General features: G+C 35.2%; 1 protein-coding gene across 2 annotated transcripts; it reads right to left on the bottom strand.

The window, feature by feature from the left end:
* Positions 1-7,258: 7,258 nt before the first annotated feature.
* Positions 7,259-11,818, bottom strand: LOC142623923 (uncharacterized). Of its 2 annotated transcripts, none has more exons than XM_075797411.1 (6): positions 11,081-11,818; positions 9,952-10,055; positions 9,737-9,839; positions 9,349-9,647; positions 8,021-8,326; positions 7,259-7,923 (listed from the first exon to the last, which is right to left on the bottom strand). In XM_075797411.1, the coding sequence occupies exons 1-6, from the start codon at positions 11,643-11,645 to the stop codon at positions 7,567-7,569; spliced, it is 1,734 nt and encodes a 577-aa protein (XP_075653526.1). In that variant the 5' UTR covers positions 11,646-11,818; the 3' UTR covers positions 7,259-7,566. The 2 variants fall into 2 exon arrangements, with proteins under 2 accessions (XP_075653526.1, XP_075653527.1); XM_075797412.1 differs by having other exon boundaries at positions 7,758-7,943; positions 11,081-11,796.
* Positions 11,819-18,240: the final 6,422 nt, after the last annotated feature.

Genomic DNA, 18,240 nt, shown 5'->3' with positions numbered 1-18,240 from the left:
ACAGACCCATAGAGTGAAAGGGCAACTGTAGAGAATAAAATTAAGGTAAACGGTCAGATTTTACAGAACCTACCATGGGTGACTATACTAGGTTGACAGACAAAGAAAGGAAGCAACACGACAACACGTGTTGTTGGTTGACGGATTACTTGCAGTGGATGGACGAGGAAATAGACAGATACAAAGTGAACTGTGGCAAAGCCACGTGGCGCCCATATATTTTAATTGGTCCTCAAGGAATTTCAAATGAAAATGTCTTGTGCTTCACGATTAATCCTAGACAACAGAATCCCTATATGGAAAGGATCCCGTAAAATATGTGTATTTATGAGGATCTTCCCTACAAGGAAAGATTCCTCTTCTCCATGAAATCAAAGTCGGTTCAACACTACTATAAAAACCCAAAACCTTCAGAGATCAAGGTACGCATAATTCTCCCCAACTCTGGCACTTTAGAGTTGTGAAAGTTCTCTGACTTAATCTTCAGAGGGTATTTGGCCGGTACCACACCGGTACTCTCTTGAGGTCTTTTTTTTTTTTTTTGTGTTGTGCAGGTGTTGTCTTAAGCATGTGACCGTGTGACTTACTGACGATTTTCGACATCATCACTCTCTCTCTCTCTCTCTCAATTTGTTTTTCATTATTTTGTTTGATTTTTTTTTTATTGCATCAATTCTTTAGGTTGATGATTTTTTGTGTTAATTAGAATTTTACTTTGGGTTGATGTAATTTAGCTTTGTGTTTTAAGTTGTTATCTTTTATATTCTCTTTGATTAAATATTATCCTACTGCATTATACATATAGTATAAAATAATATAATGTTATTATATTACATATAATGACTTGGATAATTTGATGTTTATTGCTATATATATTATTGTTACTCTTTTTTCCTCTCATCTTATTTTATTCAACATTAAAATCCAGTCATATTCTCCATACTATTAAATTATGCAGCAAAAATCAAGAAAATGGCTAGACACATACCTGCCTTCCTTTACCATTCATTGGGGTAATCAATATATTTGTGTGATAAAGGGTCATATAATTTATAATTTAGATGGCACACTTTGAATGTGTCTAGGCCTATAGATTGAGCAATTTGTAGACTTAAAGGCTATTGAGAATGAACTTAATAGTTTTATATTATGTGTTAGCATTGTCTTTGCTTCTTCTTCTTCTTCTTCTCGAAAATATTATGTATCATCTTTAAAGGATGCCAACAATATTGATCTTATGGGAAAAGTTACATAAAATATTGAGAAAAAAATGTTTTATATTACCATCTATTAAAAATGTTTTTTTAAATATTTAAATATTTATATTTTTAATATCACTGACATGTTTTACAATTACCACATGTGTTAATTTTTTTTTTGATACAGTGTTAATTTAAGTCTTAATATTCTTAAGTTGTTTCGGCAAAAAAAAAAAAAAAGTTGTCACAAAAGAGGAGTTCATGTAAAGTTTTTTTGCAAAATGAAATATCTATTTTGTAAGGCCACCAAACTTGATAATTTGCAAATGATAGAACCACTAGCAACAATATTTGCATAGTTATATAGTTCCAACTAAAGCAATTGTGTATACTTTTAGTCTTCCAAAAACACATATCTACAAGTGGTTAAACGTTCATCTTAGGTAGTTTTAACTTTTCATATAATTTTACCTTTACATATTCATCTATTTTAATTTAGATTTAAAAAAAAATTTAATTTAGATATTTATAAGTAAATAATGAAATAATGATTCATGAATAATAAAAAACAAAAACAAAAACAAAAACAAAAAAAATCTATGCATATTTATCTTGTGTGGTTGTAACTTTACATATAATTTTGCATTTATATATTCAGCTACTTTAATTTAGATATCTACAACTTAATAATGAAATCTATACACAAGGTAATTAAAAAAATCATATTTCTACAATTCAAAAGGTCACAGTTTTTTTTTATTTTTTTTTATTTTAATTTTAAGGCCTTTTACATTTCCTTGGAATTATTTTTTTTAAACTTTTTTATCAAACCTTTGACATACCACTAATCTAACCACTTCATACATTAAAAAAATTAATTTTATTTAATACATTAAACTCTTTATAAAGTCTAGGGACTAAATTAGTATTTTATTTAAAAAATTATCATGCGCAACACGTGGATCTTCGACTAGTTTCTATAATATCACATCTACATTCATCTAAAAAAAAGATCTACATACTTGGCCTTTCAATCCATATGAATGATGGCAATGGCATTAAGCCATTAACTGCTGGGTTTTGTAATAGGTTAGTTGTAATCAAATGCTTGAATAGAAAAGACACAATTTGCACCACTAATAGGAATTTTTTATCTAGGAACCATTTTATTGTGTGATAAAAATTTTATATAAACAATTACTTGACATAGAATATTAGTCATATTAATAGATAGTCAGGATGTACAAAGATTTATCATACATACATTCATTAGAACACCAGATCTATAGCAAAGTTGGTGACTTTAACATCCAACCTTGCCAATCTTCTCTTCAAAATCAATACACAAGTTCAGAGTTGGTCTCAGTGGGCAATGAACATGAACTTACAATCACCCATATAAGTAATTTTCAACTTAGGACACATTCCTTTAATTTCAAACTTGAAAGATTCTACACGAGTCCAAAATTTCATCTAATCTTATATATGCTCATCATTTATACAAAATAGGCGTAAATGCACTTTTAGTCCCTATATTTTGACCCGATTTCTATTTTTGTCCCTAAATTTTATTTTTACCACTTTTAGTCCCTAAACCAATTAACACGTGACATTTAAGTCCTTACTGTCACCCAACTAACTGAAAATGCTGACGTAGCTGACGTCATAGAAAAATAATAATTAAAAAATCTATTTTAGCATTAAAAAATTACCACATCATAATTTAAATTAAAAAAAATTAATTTATTAATTTTACTGAATGAAATTTTTTTTTAAAAAAAAAACATGAAGAATATATTCCTGACCCGTGACTACCCTCAACTCAAGAAAACAAACATTTCCCTTGTCTGAACAAACCTGCCTGAACTCAAGAACACACAAACCTAAACATTTTCTCAACTCCAAACATTTTCTTTCTTTCCAGATTAAAACACCACAACCCTAGATCACAACTCTCTGAAACTCTCCCGTCTCAACTCTCTGCTTGCTCAGTGCTTGTGGGTTTTCCTTTGAATTTTTTTTTTTTTTTTTTTTTGTGGGTTTTTATGCGTGGGTTTGTAGGGATCGGCATGGTGAAGGAGGGTGTGGGTTTGTGGATCGGCGTGGTGGAGGTCTGGGTTTCAGTGGCTGGATTGAAGTTTGGTGGTGGGTTTCAGTGGCTAAGATTGGAGTTTGGTGGTGGGTTTCGGTGATGGCACAGATCGGAGTTTGGTGGTGGGATTCGTTCACAGATTGGAGTTTGGTGATGGGTTTTGTTCTTAGATCGAAGAGGAATGGTGCCTGGACTAGTTGAGTTTTTTTTTTTTTTTCATAAGATTTGGGTGGGGTAGTTTGCTCCGATGAGTTTGTGTGGGTAGTGGATAGGTTTATTGTTTTGGATTTGTGGTGGATAGTTGATGGTTTTGTGGCAGATTCCAGTGGATTTGTGGTTGTGATTTAAGGGCAGTCTTTGTGTTCTTTGATCTGGGTTGGAGTTCTTTTGTTCTTCATGTTCTTCTTGAGTTTTTTTTTATAAAAAATTTCATTCAAGTAAAATTAATAAATTAATTTTTTTTAATTTAAATTTTGACGTGGTAATTTTTTAATGCTAAAATAGATTTTTTAATTATTATTTTACTGTGCCGTCAGCCACGTCAGCATTTTTTGTTAGTTGGGTGATGGTAAGGACTTAAATGTCACGCGTTAATTGGTTTAGGGACTAAAAGTGATAAAAATAAAATGTGGGGACCAAAATAGAAATCGGGTCAAAATATAGGGACTAAAAGTGCATTTACGCCTACAAAATAATATCTGATGGTTTTACTTTGATGCTCAACACTTCTCTACTCAGGACAGTCCTACAAGGAAGGTACTTTACCAAGGCAAGAATGAACATGGATTTGTATCCCATTCATTGCTCTGCCTTGCCAAGAATCACCTCCTGAATTTTCTGTTTCATCTATCAATTTGGTTGCGGAAGTTAAACTAATCTTGGGGTAAGATCAATTATGTTAAGTTAATGTTGCAAACCATGACAAATTGTAAGTCTTGTTGTAAGACAGTAATTTGGATCTTGCTAAATCTAGCTAGATTTAATCTAAGAAGGCCTGCCTGAAAATAACCTGTACAGAAAAATATGTTGATGATAGTGGCTCCAACTAGTTCTAGTCTAGTAGCCACTATTCATTGTCCGGACCTAGTCAATTGGAGTTTCCAAAATTTGGTAGTGGGGTTTTGCAGGCGAGGCAAATTTCTGCCTATGGCATATTACTCCATTTGTCAATCCTTATGAATGATGGCATTAAACATTGGGTTTTGAATTAGTTTTATAGTGGATCAATAGTCAATAGAAAAGACAAATTTTTGCAGTACTACAGGAAAACCATATAGCACCCCCTCCCCCTTTTTCATATATACAAATTTCATGTAAAGAATTACTTGACACAAAAAAGTTGTCATTTTATTGAAAATCTTGACACATATGGGTAATTATTATTCATATTAGAGTATCCAATTCCTGAATATTCCTTGACTTGCCAAGCTGATAGTATTGACAATTAAACATGCATAAAGACTTATACAACCAGAAAGGTAATTATGTAAGAGGATTTACATTGAACTAATAAATGAAGATGGACCTGGAGGAACTGAGACCTCAGCAGATCTTTCCATCATTTGTACCACTTTCTTCGTTGTTGGCCTTAGTGATGGATCCTTCTGAATGCACTATATTGCAATCATCATGTTGCCTCCTCATCCTTCTTCACTAACAAATCCAGTTTCTTGTCTTTATAGCAATCATATGCCCAATCAACTAGTATCATCTAATCCTCACCCTTTGCCTTTGCTTCAAAACTCTTCCTACAGCAAATAAGCTCTAGCAACAAAATGCCAAAGCCGTAAACATTCACCTTAATTGTAATAGGCATGTTTCTGAACCATTTGGGTGCAATATACCCTTTAGTTTCCCTAATTCCAGTAGTAGTACGATTCTAGTCTGTTTTCAAAAGCTTAGCTAATCCAAAGTCAAAAATTCTAGCTGTAGAAGAGTCATCCAGTAGGATGTTCAGCGGCTTGATATCACAATGTATGATTTGTGTGCTGCATTCTTCATGCAAGTAAAAAAGCCCTCTTGCCATTTCAAATAAAATTTGAATTCTTTGGTACCAATATGGCCGCGAACCCTCAAATAGAAAGCTTGCTAGAGAACTATTACTCATGAATTCATATACAACAAACCGGTGCTGCCCCTCGTTGCAGTATCCTAGCAATTGGACTGAATTTTTGTGGTTTGTACTACCTATAGCACTCATTTCAGCTTTGAACTCCATATCGCCTTCTTTCACCAAATCATTCATCCTTTGAACTGTTATCTCTGCTAGGTGGTAAAAATTAAATACTGAACCTAGAAAGAATCACAGATCACAGAAAGAAAAGCTATCATCTTAGCTAGATATTGATAATGCTTAAGTTCTTTACATTTGGTTTGCTAGGAAAATAGTATGTAACTTGAAATTATGCTTAGGACCATTCACTAGGCTTGAATTGCATGTGTATCAGTAGTGCCCAGAAAGTGGTGGCATTGTTGATGATGATATAGAAAAGATGGTGGTCCATTAAAGATCAAATTGATTTCTCTTTAGAATTTAATTTAGAGGAATATGATGGTTCAATGAAAAAGAGTAATATTAATTCCTTTAAAGTTCAATTTAGTATATACCTCATAAATAGGTGGTGGTGCAAGTACAACTTTTTTCTTACATGGGAAGAATGAGAAAAAAGTGAAATTTTTTTCATGATTTCTTTTTCTTCCTTTTGTCAACTATTTTAAGGAATCAAAAGAATGTTAATAATTTAATTTTCCCTCATCTTTAATGCCCTTTTTTAAAACTTTTTATTAAGTTAAAGAACCTTTGAGCTTTATAGGCACCCCTAGCTCACGACAAATAGGGTGGTTGTATATATATTTTTATCCCATAGTCATTATTTTAGACTTGTATGTAAACATGGTAACTAGTGTCATTTACAGTAACAAAAACAATGATATAGCCTAAATAACTAACAAATCCTATCAATTAGTAATGAATTTCCAAGTCCCAAGTCCCAACCTTTGAAGAGGACGAAATTCATGCGTTTAAATGTTCCCTAAAATGATCTAATCTAATATACAAGTATAAAAATAAAAATATCCCTCTCGTCAGTCAATCGAAGTGTGTGAATAAAGTATAAACATAACAAACACACACGTGTTTTTGTTATGTTTATACTTTATACATGTGTTGCACAAGTATAGAGAATAAACATTCTGTTACACGTGTGTGCATTTACATACTGAAGGGGCATTTTCAAGTTTAAAATTCAATTATTTTGGGAGTGTGTAAACGCACACAATGTGTGAAACAAACACTGTCCATATTCGAATACTTCCGTCTTTTCATTATTGTTTGAAAAATGTTATGTCAACAATATTTTCACAACAAATATTATGTAGCCGGTTGTTATTTGCCATTATTAGTGGGTAAGAAAGTAATTTTAGTAGTAGATATAAATTAAAAACTTGTAACAAATATTGTGTACGTAGCACTTCTCTTATTGTTTAGTTGTCATATAAGGCAACTTGTGAGTGAAGAAGCAAACAGGGCCACCATTGGAGTCTCCATAGAGTGACCAAAAATATTGATCTTAACTTCAGAGTTTAGTACTGTCAGAAGTGCATGGGTATTAAACATTCCAAGTAAATAATTCAGTTCACACTTTTTTGGACATGAAAAATTTTTAATTTCAAGTAAAGATGAAGTGCAAATTTTGACCCAAATGTGTAACCTTTTTCAATCACAACCAAATTATTTATGAAAATAAAGTGTAATCATCCACTAATTAATTAAATATATTCTGAGTTATTTCCATTACAAACACCACAAATTTTAATTTTGACACTAACCATATTATGATTACAAAAGCAATATGTTAGGCCAAAATCAATATTTATTAACCATCTAATAAAGTAGCCATATGGAGAGGTGGCCTAACAATAGAAAGCCCTTGTAATCCATCCAGCATCACACCTGCAAGTGTAAGAGTTGTAGCCTTGTAAATTCGAGTAGCATCAAGTTCCATTAGTGCTCAAGTGGCTGCACACCATAACACACGGGAATCAGTGGTATGCAGGAAAACAAATGACAAACATCAAACCCAAAATTTTGCATGCCAAGATAGAGCACTGTGCCGAAATTAAGATCCTTTCCACATAAGAGAGAAAAACAAAGTTGCTATAATGCTAAATTCATATGGATGCAAAATTTTACACAATGTGAAAACAAATTGATTCTATACATTACAAAATGGCAAACATCAAACCCTAATATCTATTGCACATCATAACATTCCCTTAGTCTCTCCGCCTCCGCTTCTTGTGTCTGTCATCCCTTTCACTCTCATCTGAACTCAATGAATCCAACTCTAAACTAGCTGACCCTGTAACTGAACTACCAGAACTATCAGATTCATCGTCTGATTCGGATTCTGACACTGCTTGCTCTTGTTGCATAATAAGGCGTGGCATATTCTTCAAGTACTCACGTAAGTTTCCAGTGATGCCACCAAGTCCAATGGATGTGAAGAAGTTAATTGAAAACCGCGTGTTCTTGGGATTGTCCCTTGGGAAGATAGATTCAAAGGAATCCTGCATTGTGGGATCGTTAAGACGCTCATTCAGCAGATGGATGCCCAGATGCTCTGACAATTCCTGCAACAGAAACAACACAACTGTGAATACAACAGCTTCTAGAAGAAATGCTAGAGAGAAAAACATGAGGGGAAAAAATTGGCATCGCTTTTGATACCTGGAATAGAATCTTAATAAATATACGAGATGAAGAAGTGGTATCCTCCTCTGTTAAGCGAATATAGGCTAAAACATGCCAAGGTAGAGCATCGATGCTGAGTAAGTGCGCAAAAAACTTAGCCACATTACGCAACTTATTTGTTTCAAGCCGGTGAATCATGGAATATTGTTGGACAAAGCATTTGTCAAAATTTTCCTGATAAACTTTGTTGATCATGCAGAATCGCTGCCCCAAAAGACCATAATACCGGAGGTAAGTTCTCTCCTGACTACAGCATTCCAAGAGCATAATGTTCAACTCCATCTGCATAAGCCACCAAGACAACTATAAGTCATCAAGTAGTACAGAATTTGATTCAAGATTTTTTCTTTAAAATAAATTATGCTAATATATTATAATTAAGCTTTCAATTTTATTATTTTAAGCTTTCAATTGTATTATTGTAAGATTTTTTTTTCTTTTATTATTTTAAGTAATCAATTTTAGGAGTTATTGAATTCTTCAAGCAAAACTCAACTCTATGTCAAGTCTCAATTTTAGGAGCATAATGTTCAACTCCATCTGCATAAGTCACCAAGACAATTATAAGTCTTCAAGTAGTACAGAATTTGATTCAAGATTTTTTCTTTAAAATAAATTATACTAATATATTATTATTATTAAGCTTTCAATTTTATTAGTTTAAGCTTTCAATTGTATTATTATAAGATTTTTTTTCTTTTATTATTTTAAGCAATCAATTTTAGGAGTTTTCGAATTCTTCAAGCCAAACTCAACTCCATGTCAAGTCTAGCTTAAGCAGCAAGAAGCTTAGCTTGGGCTCTGTGTGGCTTGCCTCTATACACCCCTAATAGTGACTGAAGTACCCAAAGGAAATAATCTAAGCACCAAGGCAAGTTAGTGCATGAAACTACTAATGAATTCTAATCGTTTAGGGGGTGGGGGCTAAAAAAACAGAAGCTAAGAATAAAGAAAAAAAAAATTTGATACTGACATGTAATAACATCTAGCAATATGAAATGTTAAAAGAATACGTAAAGTGAATCTAATCCATCTTGTTTATTCGTTTATTGTTCATTTATATACTTGATAGCAAAGGGGAGTAAAGGATGTCTTCGTGCTGGACAGGAGACTCAGAACCCAGCTCTAGTTTCTCTAACTAATAGTGATTCCTAGCCAAGTACCAATAATTTGCAGAGACTCAGCGAATTGTGAACAAATATTCATTATTTATCTATCTTTCCCTACTTCTTAAACAAGGGAATACTAAATAAAGAGACTTCGACTTTACAGCAGTAACATCAGGAAAAGCTTGCAACACATACCTCTTGACCTGGCTCTAGTTTAATTTTCAGGAGCTTATGACCTGCCTCCTCAAAATCTACACTGGACATAATTGTTAGATAGATTGTCCTCCGAAGATTTACAAGATTCGTCTCTGTTTCATCCCTTATTTTCATCTGCTCCTCATCCTCTTCCGCATCATCATCCTCACCTTCATCATCAACATCTGAAGCTGCATCTGAACCTTCTTCATCCTCAGACTCTTCACCCAAAATGGTTTTCTTCAACTCTTCATAACGCTTCTCATTCTCAAGGACATTAGGATCTGGCTTGAATATATCTGAACAAGGAGAAAGAAAAATATAAATCAATACATAACCATAGCTAGACCAATCAAGAAGCAGAAAACAGCTCAGCATAATGCCATACCAAGGGCAATCTCTGGATCTATTTCCTCTTGGAGAGAGATCTCATGGGTTATCTGATCTTCCTGCTCTACAAGGTCCAGACCTGGACGAATAGCTGGGTACCCCTGCAAACGAATACATCACAGAGGGTATCTTTATTCTAGCTATCCTGGGACACTAATAGTAGTATATCATACCATAATTCTTAAAATGAAGGGAGAACAAAAAAAATCATACCTGAAACTTGGCTTTTCTTATCGCAAATAGCCCTTCTATCAGAAATTGAACCCTTTTGTCTATTTCACCTTCATGAAGAATCCCACGGAATCGCTCAAATATTCCTGTAGAAGTGTAAACCTTGAGTACACAGTACAGAAACTAAAATTTATTCCAGTAAAAATAAAAGAAAGAGGATAGGAACATTATGACATATAATCTCATGGAAACATTGATTGCTAAGCATAGAACATAATGAACCAAAAGTTTGACATAGCTAATTAAACATGTAAATAATCAAAAGAAACTCGCTACTTGTCTTTCATATTATCAGAAGTACATACGTAAACAAATTTTGAGTACTAAACAATATATTCAAACAACCATTTAACACCAGGCCACCATACAAGGTTACATATATGCCACAGCCATGAGTGGCAAAATTTCAGATACAATGTTTCTATATCGTCAAGACAATTTTTAACTTAGTATTATCAGACATAACAAAGAATGGCAACTTCCCAGTGGAACCTAAGACATCTCACTGATCAGAAAACACTGGTTCAGTACTCAGAATAGGCACAGGGTTTTGATCCCAATCTGATTTGAAATAGAGATCATAATATTTATTTGACTTTTTTAAATCTATATTTCTTGTCGGTAATTCTACAAAATACTATAAAATAAAAAAAATAAAAAAAAACCAGATACATGCCAGATTTAGGCATGATTACAACCCCCCTTGTAATGAACTGTCCTATCACTTAGGAGCTGTGGACTTTGCTATTCTGCCTATCCGAAGTTAGTTGGGTTATGCCTAATTTGATAATAGTGTTTGTTAGCCTCTTGGAAGGGGAATTTTGGCAAACAATACTGGGGATATTTGGAAGGAAGCTCCTTTATGTCTTATGTGGTGCCTTTGGGGAGAGGAATATGCACATTTTTGAAGTAGTTAAAGGAAATACTGGTGGTACAGCTCAAGTTCAAATTACTCAAGTTGGAATAAAACTACAGCTAAATCCAAACCAATATAAATCCTGGTCTCTCAATGCAAATGATTAGCCAAGAAAAACAAAGATTATAATTTAAACCTTCCACAATGAAGATTTACAATCTGAAATCTGACAGAAAATAAGGTACGGATACCCACCATGCAAGCCTTTAGGCGAGAGATCTTGCAAAAGTGATCCACACTCTGTGACAAAGGCAACAGCAACCTCAACACTCGAATCGGTTGGATTCTCAAGCAGCACGGTAAGCAGCTCCAAGGCAATGATCTCATGAGCCACTAGTTGGTTCACTAAATGTGCAATAAACTTAACAGCAGCTAGTAATTGAGGCTTGTCGTTCCGTTTATATGCTCTCTTGAGCTGCAAAACGACCCTCCTCAAGAGAAGCTCGCCAACCTCAGGAAACTTAGTGTTGACAACAGCAACCAATGCTGCAAACACGTCTGTAAAACCCGGGGATACCATCTGCGACTTCATACAGGACCGACAAAATAGGCCACTTCCCCGTATCAAATTCTCCGAGAAGAGTTCTGGGATAATGTTCTTTATGTTGGCAGCATTAACCTTGTTCACAAGCCCATTTATACTCTTCCGAAGGGCATCCCATGTCAACCGCTGATATTCAACACTGCTTTTATCTTGAACCTCTTTCGTCCTCCGTGACAACTTAAACGGAGGAAAATAAATAGCCGCCTCTTTCATCATCCTAGCCAACTCAATCAAACCGATTTGGAGGAAGTTTTGTGCCAAGGTAGGAATTACTGTACCTAAAAAGGAAAAGTTGCTCCGATGACAAGACAAAGAAGTAAGAACTGCCACTCTCTCAATTATCAATATATGCGGCTGCTAAGTTATTACAGAATTCTTGATGCTGTTGTACAACACACAACCCTAATATATATATATGTCATAGGTCGGCAACAAAAGGAATTATACTCGTTGTATTCGGTCATGCTTGACCGACTTATAGGCAAATGGGCCTTGCGGGCTTCAGTGGCCCACAAATTGAACCCACGTCAACAAAAAGAGTTGTGGATTACAAAAATTCCCCAATGAATAAACTCAAATCAACAAGTTTCAACAAAACAATGAATAAACTCAAACAACAAATCCCTATAAAAAAAAAGAAAAAAAAGAAAAACTCAAATCAACAAATAGAAATAACCAAGAATACTGAAATCCACACATTAAACACTTGAATTCCTAACAAATTAACAAACAAACATAGCAAAAGTTATACGATAGAACCAAGAATACCAAATCGGGGGGAAAAAAAAAAGCTAAATAGAAAACAGTACCTCACTCAATAAATGGTAAAATGGCAAGACTTAAGTACAGTATTTAAATATTGTTTATTTTAAATGTTGTTCCTTAGGTTTCCCTTTTAAAATTTTGCCATGTAAATTTTTTCTCATGGGAAAAAAATGTATTTTTTAGTTAATTAGCCACATGGTGAAATTTTAAGATGAGAACCAAAGGAACAGTACTTAAGGTACTGTACCTAAGTTTTGTCATTTTATCTATATTTATAAACCCACCTATTTCCCACCTAATTTGGATAACTCTTAACCTAACCTATTTGAATATTTAGGTTAGATGGGTAAATACCCCCTGAAGCTTAGCAATGATCAAAATACCCCTGAAACCTCAAAGTTACCAAAATACTCCCAAAACTTAAAAAATGAACAAAATACTCCTAAAACTTACAAATTACCAAAATACCCCCTAAACCTAAAAGATGGCCAAAAAACCTCCGAAAACCTAAAAAATTACCAAAATACCCCTTGAAACCTTAAAATGACCAAACCCTAAACCTATAAAATGACTGAAATACTTCCCAAACCTATAAAATGATTAAAATATCCTTGAAACCTAAAAATCACCAAAATACCCCCTAAACCTACAAGATGACCAAAATACCTCCAAAACCTATAAAATGACCAAAACGCCCCAAAACCTAAAAATTACCAAAATACTGTCTAAATGCTTAGGTATATTTATATATAGATTAATACTAACCTCGTTAGATCATCCACGTTGATGGTGCTAAAATTGCTAAAAAACTATTTTAGCATCTCAAATATATATATATTATATAAAAACTCTTGCAACAATAGTATTATAGTTAAAAAATTTTGGCTCATTGCTACTATAAACTCTTACTTGTAACTGGCTGCCAAACATTAAAATATTTTTTTTAACACCCCAAATGTCTTTTTCTCTCTCTTTCTTCTTTTCTCACTTCTCAAACTTAGCCTCTCTCTCTCTCTCTCTTTCTCTCTCTCTCTCTCTGTGTGCGTGTGTGTGTTCTTTACCTCTCTTTTTCTTTTGGTACTCTGCCCCTCTTTTGTGCCTCTCTAGCCCTCTAAGTGAATCCTTGTCATGGGTTGTTAGGTTTTGTGGTGGGTTTAAGGTGTTGTTGGGTTTGTGACTTTCTATTGTGGTTTTCAATGCAGATGGGTTTTGATGGAGTTGAGGTTGGGCTACATTGGTTTTGGATGGTTTGGGTCGGTGGTTAGTGGTGGTGGTGGTAGTAATTGATTTTGGTTGTGGCGGTGGTTGGTAGTGATGGGTTGTGGTTTTTTTTTTTTCCCTGTGATGGGTTGTGGTTGCCATTGGTAAAGTGGTGGTGGAGGTGGTTGTGGCTAGTTTCTATAGGTTTTTTTGGTGGATTTTTGTTTTAATGAGATGTTTACATTATTTCAAATGAAGTGATAAAAATATAGAACCTTTGATGATGTATTGTAAAGTAAAATAGTAAAATAAATAAAGTAGCATTTTGAAGTGCTAAAAGTTAATTTTTTTAGGATCAGCACTATGAATGCTCTTAGACGTGATTTTTTTTAGCAAACAGAAAAAGAAAGAAAAAGGAAAAGAGAAAGAAATATAATAAAATTTATTAAAAACAAGCGCTATGTTCATACCTTCTTAATTGAGTTTGAGTTATTGTCTTCATTTGAAATTAGTGGGAACCTGGAAATAGACACTACAAGAAAAACCTATATTTCAACAAAAATATTGCAACAAAAAAGAACTTTAGTGGCAATAGGAACTAATTCACTTTGTAATACTTTTTTTGTTTGAACTTAAAAGTATTAATTTATTGCAGCAATATTTTATTTGTTGTAATAACTTGTAATAGTTTTGTTGCAATAGAATAATCACTACCTTAAAAAGATTCCTAAATTTATTTCTCCAAATTTTCATTACATGTACACTACTTTTCCCCAAATTTTCATTACACTTACACTAACTTCAGCTAAAGCACACTCTCACTATAGGTCTCTAATGGTGGATTGGATTTTGCTCACTATGGGTCTTGAGATCTGTGAGAGATCAAAGCAAATTTGGAAACTTGAGGAATCTTGATTATGCCTTAGACTTGTTTGGTAAAATGCTTCAAATGCACCAAGGGGTGGCAAAATTGATACGACCCACGAACTCGATACAACACAAAATTAGTAGGTTATGGGTTGAGGTTTAATGAGTTCGTGTCATATTCAGATTGACATGACTGACCCGTTTAATAAACAAACTAATTATCACAAGCCTATATCTTTGTAATGCAAAAATGAACAAACCAAATTTAATGCCAAATTGAAATAGCAGCAAGTAAAACCCTAAAAACAAAAACAGCAAAATTCAACAAAAATAGTGATATTAAAGTAACAATGAAGCTAGAAAGCAAACAATCAAATAAGCCCTAACCCTAAAATCACAAACCAAGAAGATGCAAATTGAAAACTGAAACTCCGACAGAGCGATTTGGAAGAGAGAGCGCTAAAGAATAGAAGTTTTTGATATATACTACAAAGATTAAATTATAAAAAAAAAAAAAATACAACACTATAGAGATTATTAGAAAGGTTAGTATTTCGAAAAGAGAGAGTTGGGTTTGGGCTCTAGAGTCCGATCTAGGTCTAAATGTGTGTGTGTGTGTGTGTGTGTGTGCATTTTTTTTTTTTGGGGCCTAGTAATCTTTTACTATTAATTAATTATTAATAACTAACTTCTCTCCATACTTCTTTTAGTTAAAAATAATTTTATTTTAGGATTAAGTCATTTAAAGTTCTTTCAAATGAAATTCTACAATTTTTATATTGTTAAAAAGTAATAATTTTGCTAATTTTAATGTGAGCCCTACACTTATAAAAACTTGTCAATTTAAACTATGATTTTTTTTTTGTTGATATGAGGTGTTAATTTTTTGAGTAGATTTTGGGGGGGGGGGGGGGGGGGGGAAATTGACATCAAATTCTACTTATTTAGAAGATTGTTGAGCTGAAAAAAGCAAACAAATATTGTAAATTAGTTGTATTTTTCTTCAAATGATATTTATTATTTAAAATGATGAATAATTATTACTTGTCAAAAGGTTTGTATTAACTATAAGTACAGTTTCGGAGAATGTTGTACATATATTATAAAAAAGAAGTAAACTAAATTAGAGTAAAGAAGCATATACATTTTGAGATATTTAAAATTAGTTTAGTAGTTTCATTGCAAGAGCTACTTTATTGCAACAAAAATTACTATTGCAGTAGCCTATCATAAAAAATTTTGTTGCAATAAATTATAGCAACAATATTTTTTGTTGCAATAAAGTATTTTTAATAATAATAAAAATATTTTATTGCAACAAAAATTTATTGCAACAAAATTTTCTTTGCAATAGTCTATTACCACAGACTTTACTCTCATCTCTATACCCAACGTCCCTCTCATTCGCTCTTTCCCTATCCTTATTATTGTAAGTGCACAATTGCACCTGGACCCAAAGACAACTATGGGCTCAGGCCCAATGAGCCTTAAACAATGAAATTTATAGAGTATGGATCTGAAATCTAGTTAGGGGTACTGGGAACTTAATATACAGGCTAAGGTGTAAAAATACTTGGAAATAGTAAATGATTATTGCAAAGGATCCTCCTCGGACATAAGCCGAGGAAAATTTCTGTATTATTTCTATTTCTCTTTCTCCCTTGAAAGTTACAATTCTTAGTTCCTTTTCTGATGACTGACTGATCTCCCCTTTTCTTTGGCCTCCCCCCCTCCTTAAATACTTTTTCTCTTGGTGCTTTATCCACGTGTTGCACAAATCTTCTCCTCCTTCTCTGACACCACCTTCTTCAAGTGTTTTTAAATAGTAGCCAGAAGGTTCAGTTCCACTGTTCAGGGGTCACTTCCCCATTGATGCGGCCAGGGAGGTAGGTGCAGCATCTTTAATGTGGAGGTGGCAGCCTTTTCCTAAGATATTTCTCTAACACCGGTGCATCTAAAGGGTACAGAGACCCCCTTCTTAACCAACAGTCTTTCCGGAACTCTGCCTTGATCTTTCTAGCATATCTCCAAGTCCTCCCGGGTCTATCCGAGGAGAAATTTATCCTCGGACGCATCCTCGGACCCTCGGCGTATGGGCCGATTTGCAATCCTAACGGCCTTTTAATCAAGAACGAATTGGTCTTTCTTGTCAGAGCCCAAAGGCCCAAATGCCTGCTCGGGTCCTTTTACTCCCCACAATAGCCCCTCAAAACTCTATTTTTCAGCATCCGAGGAGAAAAATAGGGTTTTGATCCGACGATAACTTCCCCCACACGTTTTGTAAGTCACCACGCGTGTGAAGATCGTTTTGTGTTCCAGAAGATGCCATTTAGCGCTTTGAATTTCAAAAATGCGCGCATTTATGACCGTAAGTTACACCTTGCTCCCCACGTTCAACGATGAGATGAGCATCCAACGGCCCTTGTCACCCCCCGAAAATTTGGGCAGGACGGATGCAATTTCGAGGCCGCTTCCCGCACGTCATAACGCTTTGGAAACATGCGCCTTCATTTATTTCTTCAGAGCCTAATCACATCAAAACATCAGTCGTTGCCTTTTCTCTGCAGAAACCCGTGGAAACTCGCACAACTTCAAACTCGTAAGTTCCTATTTTTTCTTTTACTCCTTTCTCCTCGGATTCCATCCTCGGTACCCTTCTTAACCACTTTCCTTCTTAAAACTCGCCCTTTCGTTTCTTACTGATGGGTAGATTTAAGTGTTTAGTTGACACCGCCGCTAGGATGGAAGGTTTTAGAGCCAAATACCACATTCCCAGCGACGTAGGTTTAAGATACTGTCCGGCGGAAGCCGTGGGTCGGTCTAGGAAGACAGGAGAGGTCATTATCCCCATGATTGCCTTCATAGAAGGTGGGATGACCTTCCCTATGAGAATCGTAACCAGGGAATACCTTCGTAACCACCGGTTGTGTCCTAACCAGTGCGCACCCAATGTCTTTAGGGTCTTAGGAAGCGTCAACGCTCTAAATTAGCAGATGGGCTTAAACCTTACCTGATATGACGTCGTCTTTATGTACGAATGCCATAAGCTTACCAGCGTAGGCTATTATATTAAATCTCGATCTAGTGTAGTTAGGTTAATTTCCTGTCTGCCCAAGTCTAATAAAGGCATGAAGGACGACTACTTCATCGCCTCAGGCAACTGGTATGACGGCCCCCACTGCCCAGGCGAATGGGGAGATCCAGGTGTGACTCCTTAGGATCTAACTTCCCAACCCCGCAACTCCATCTAAACATCTTGAAATGTTCATTTACCTTTACAAACTGTTTAACTTTGATTTGTCATATGCCTTACAGATTTGACCATGTTTGTGTGTTTTTGGTGTCTTTTCTTGCAGATAAACAACACGTACGCCCACGCCTGAGCCACTGCAATGTCGCTGACTTAAACCGAGTGCTACGTTCAGAAGTTTTCGTGAGTGAAGACCTGCAGCTTAGAGCGGCTCACTTGATACTAGGGTACGACCCTATATCCTCGGACTTCCAGGAGATAGAGAACGTGATTGTCGTGGGTGACCAGAGGCGTAGGAGAATTAACGTAGCCAGACCACATTTTCTAGCCGACCACGACATTCCCGACGACCTCCACACGATCCTATACACGCAACCCCTCGCGGCAATCCCTCTCGCAACGCACTCTCAGGCAACCGTTGTCCTAGAGGAGCAAGTGTCCTCGTCGAATACGTTGGACGAGTAGATAGACTAGTTTCAGCTTGAGGACGTCCAAAGACCTCGAGGAAGCCAGTTTGTCGTCCTTTCCGACGAGGAAGAAGAGCCCGCCGAAACCTATGGAATTGCTGGCCTAGTGATTGTACGTCCAGATGACAGCTCCATTGAAGAAGATATGGACGTGCTTAAGGGCCTTCTAACTGTGAGAGGCGAGAGAGTCGCCAAGAAAGGAGCGAGGGGATCTCAAGCTCCCCCGTCCTTGCCATCACCCCCTCCTCCAGCCGACCCCAAG

This window comes from Castanea sativa, chromosome 2 (assembly GCF_040712315.1).
Source record: "Castanea sativa cultivar Marrone di Chiusa Pesio chromosome 2, ASM4071231v1".
NCBI lineage: Eukaryota > Viridiplantae > Streptophyta > Magnoliopsida > Fagales > Fagaceae > Castanea > Castanea sativa.
Note: the sequence above shows the minus strand (reverse complement) of the source record. Positions and strands in the feature narration are given on the sequence as shown.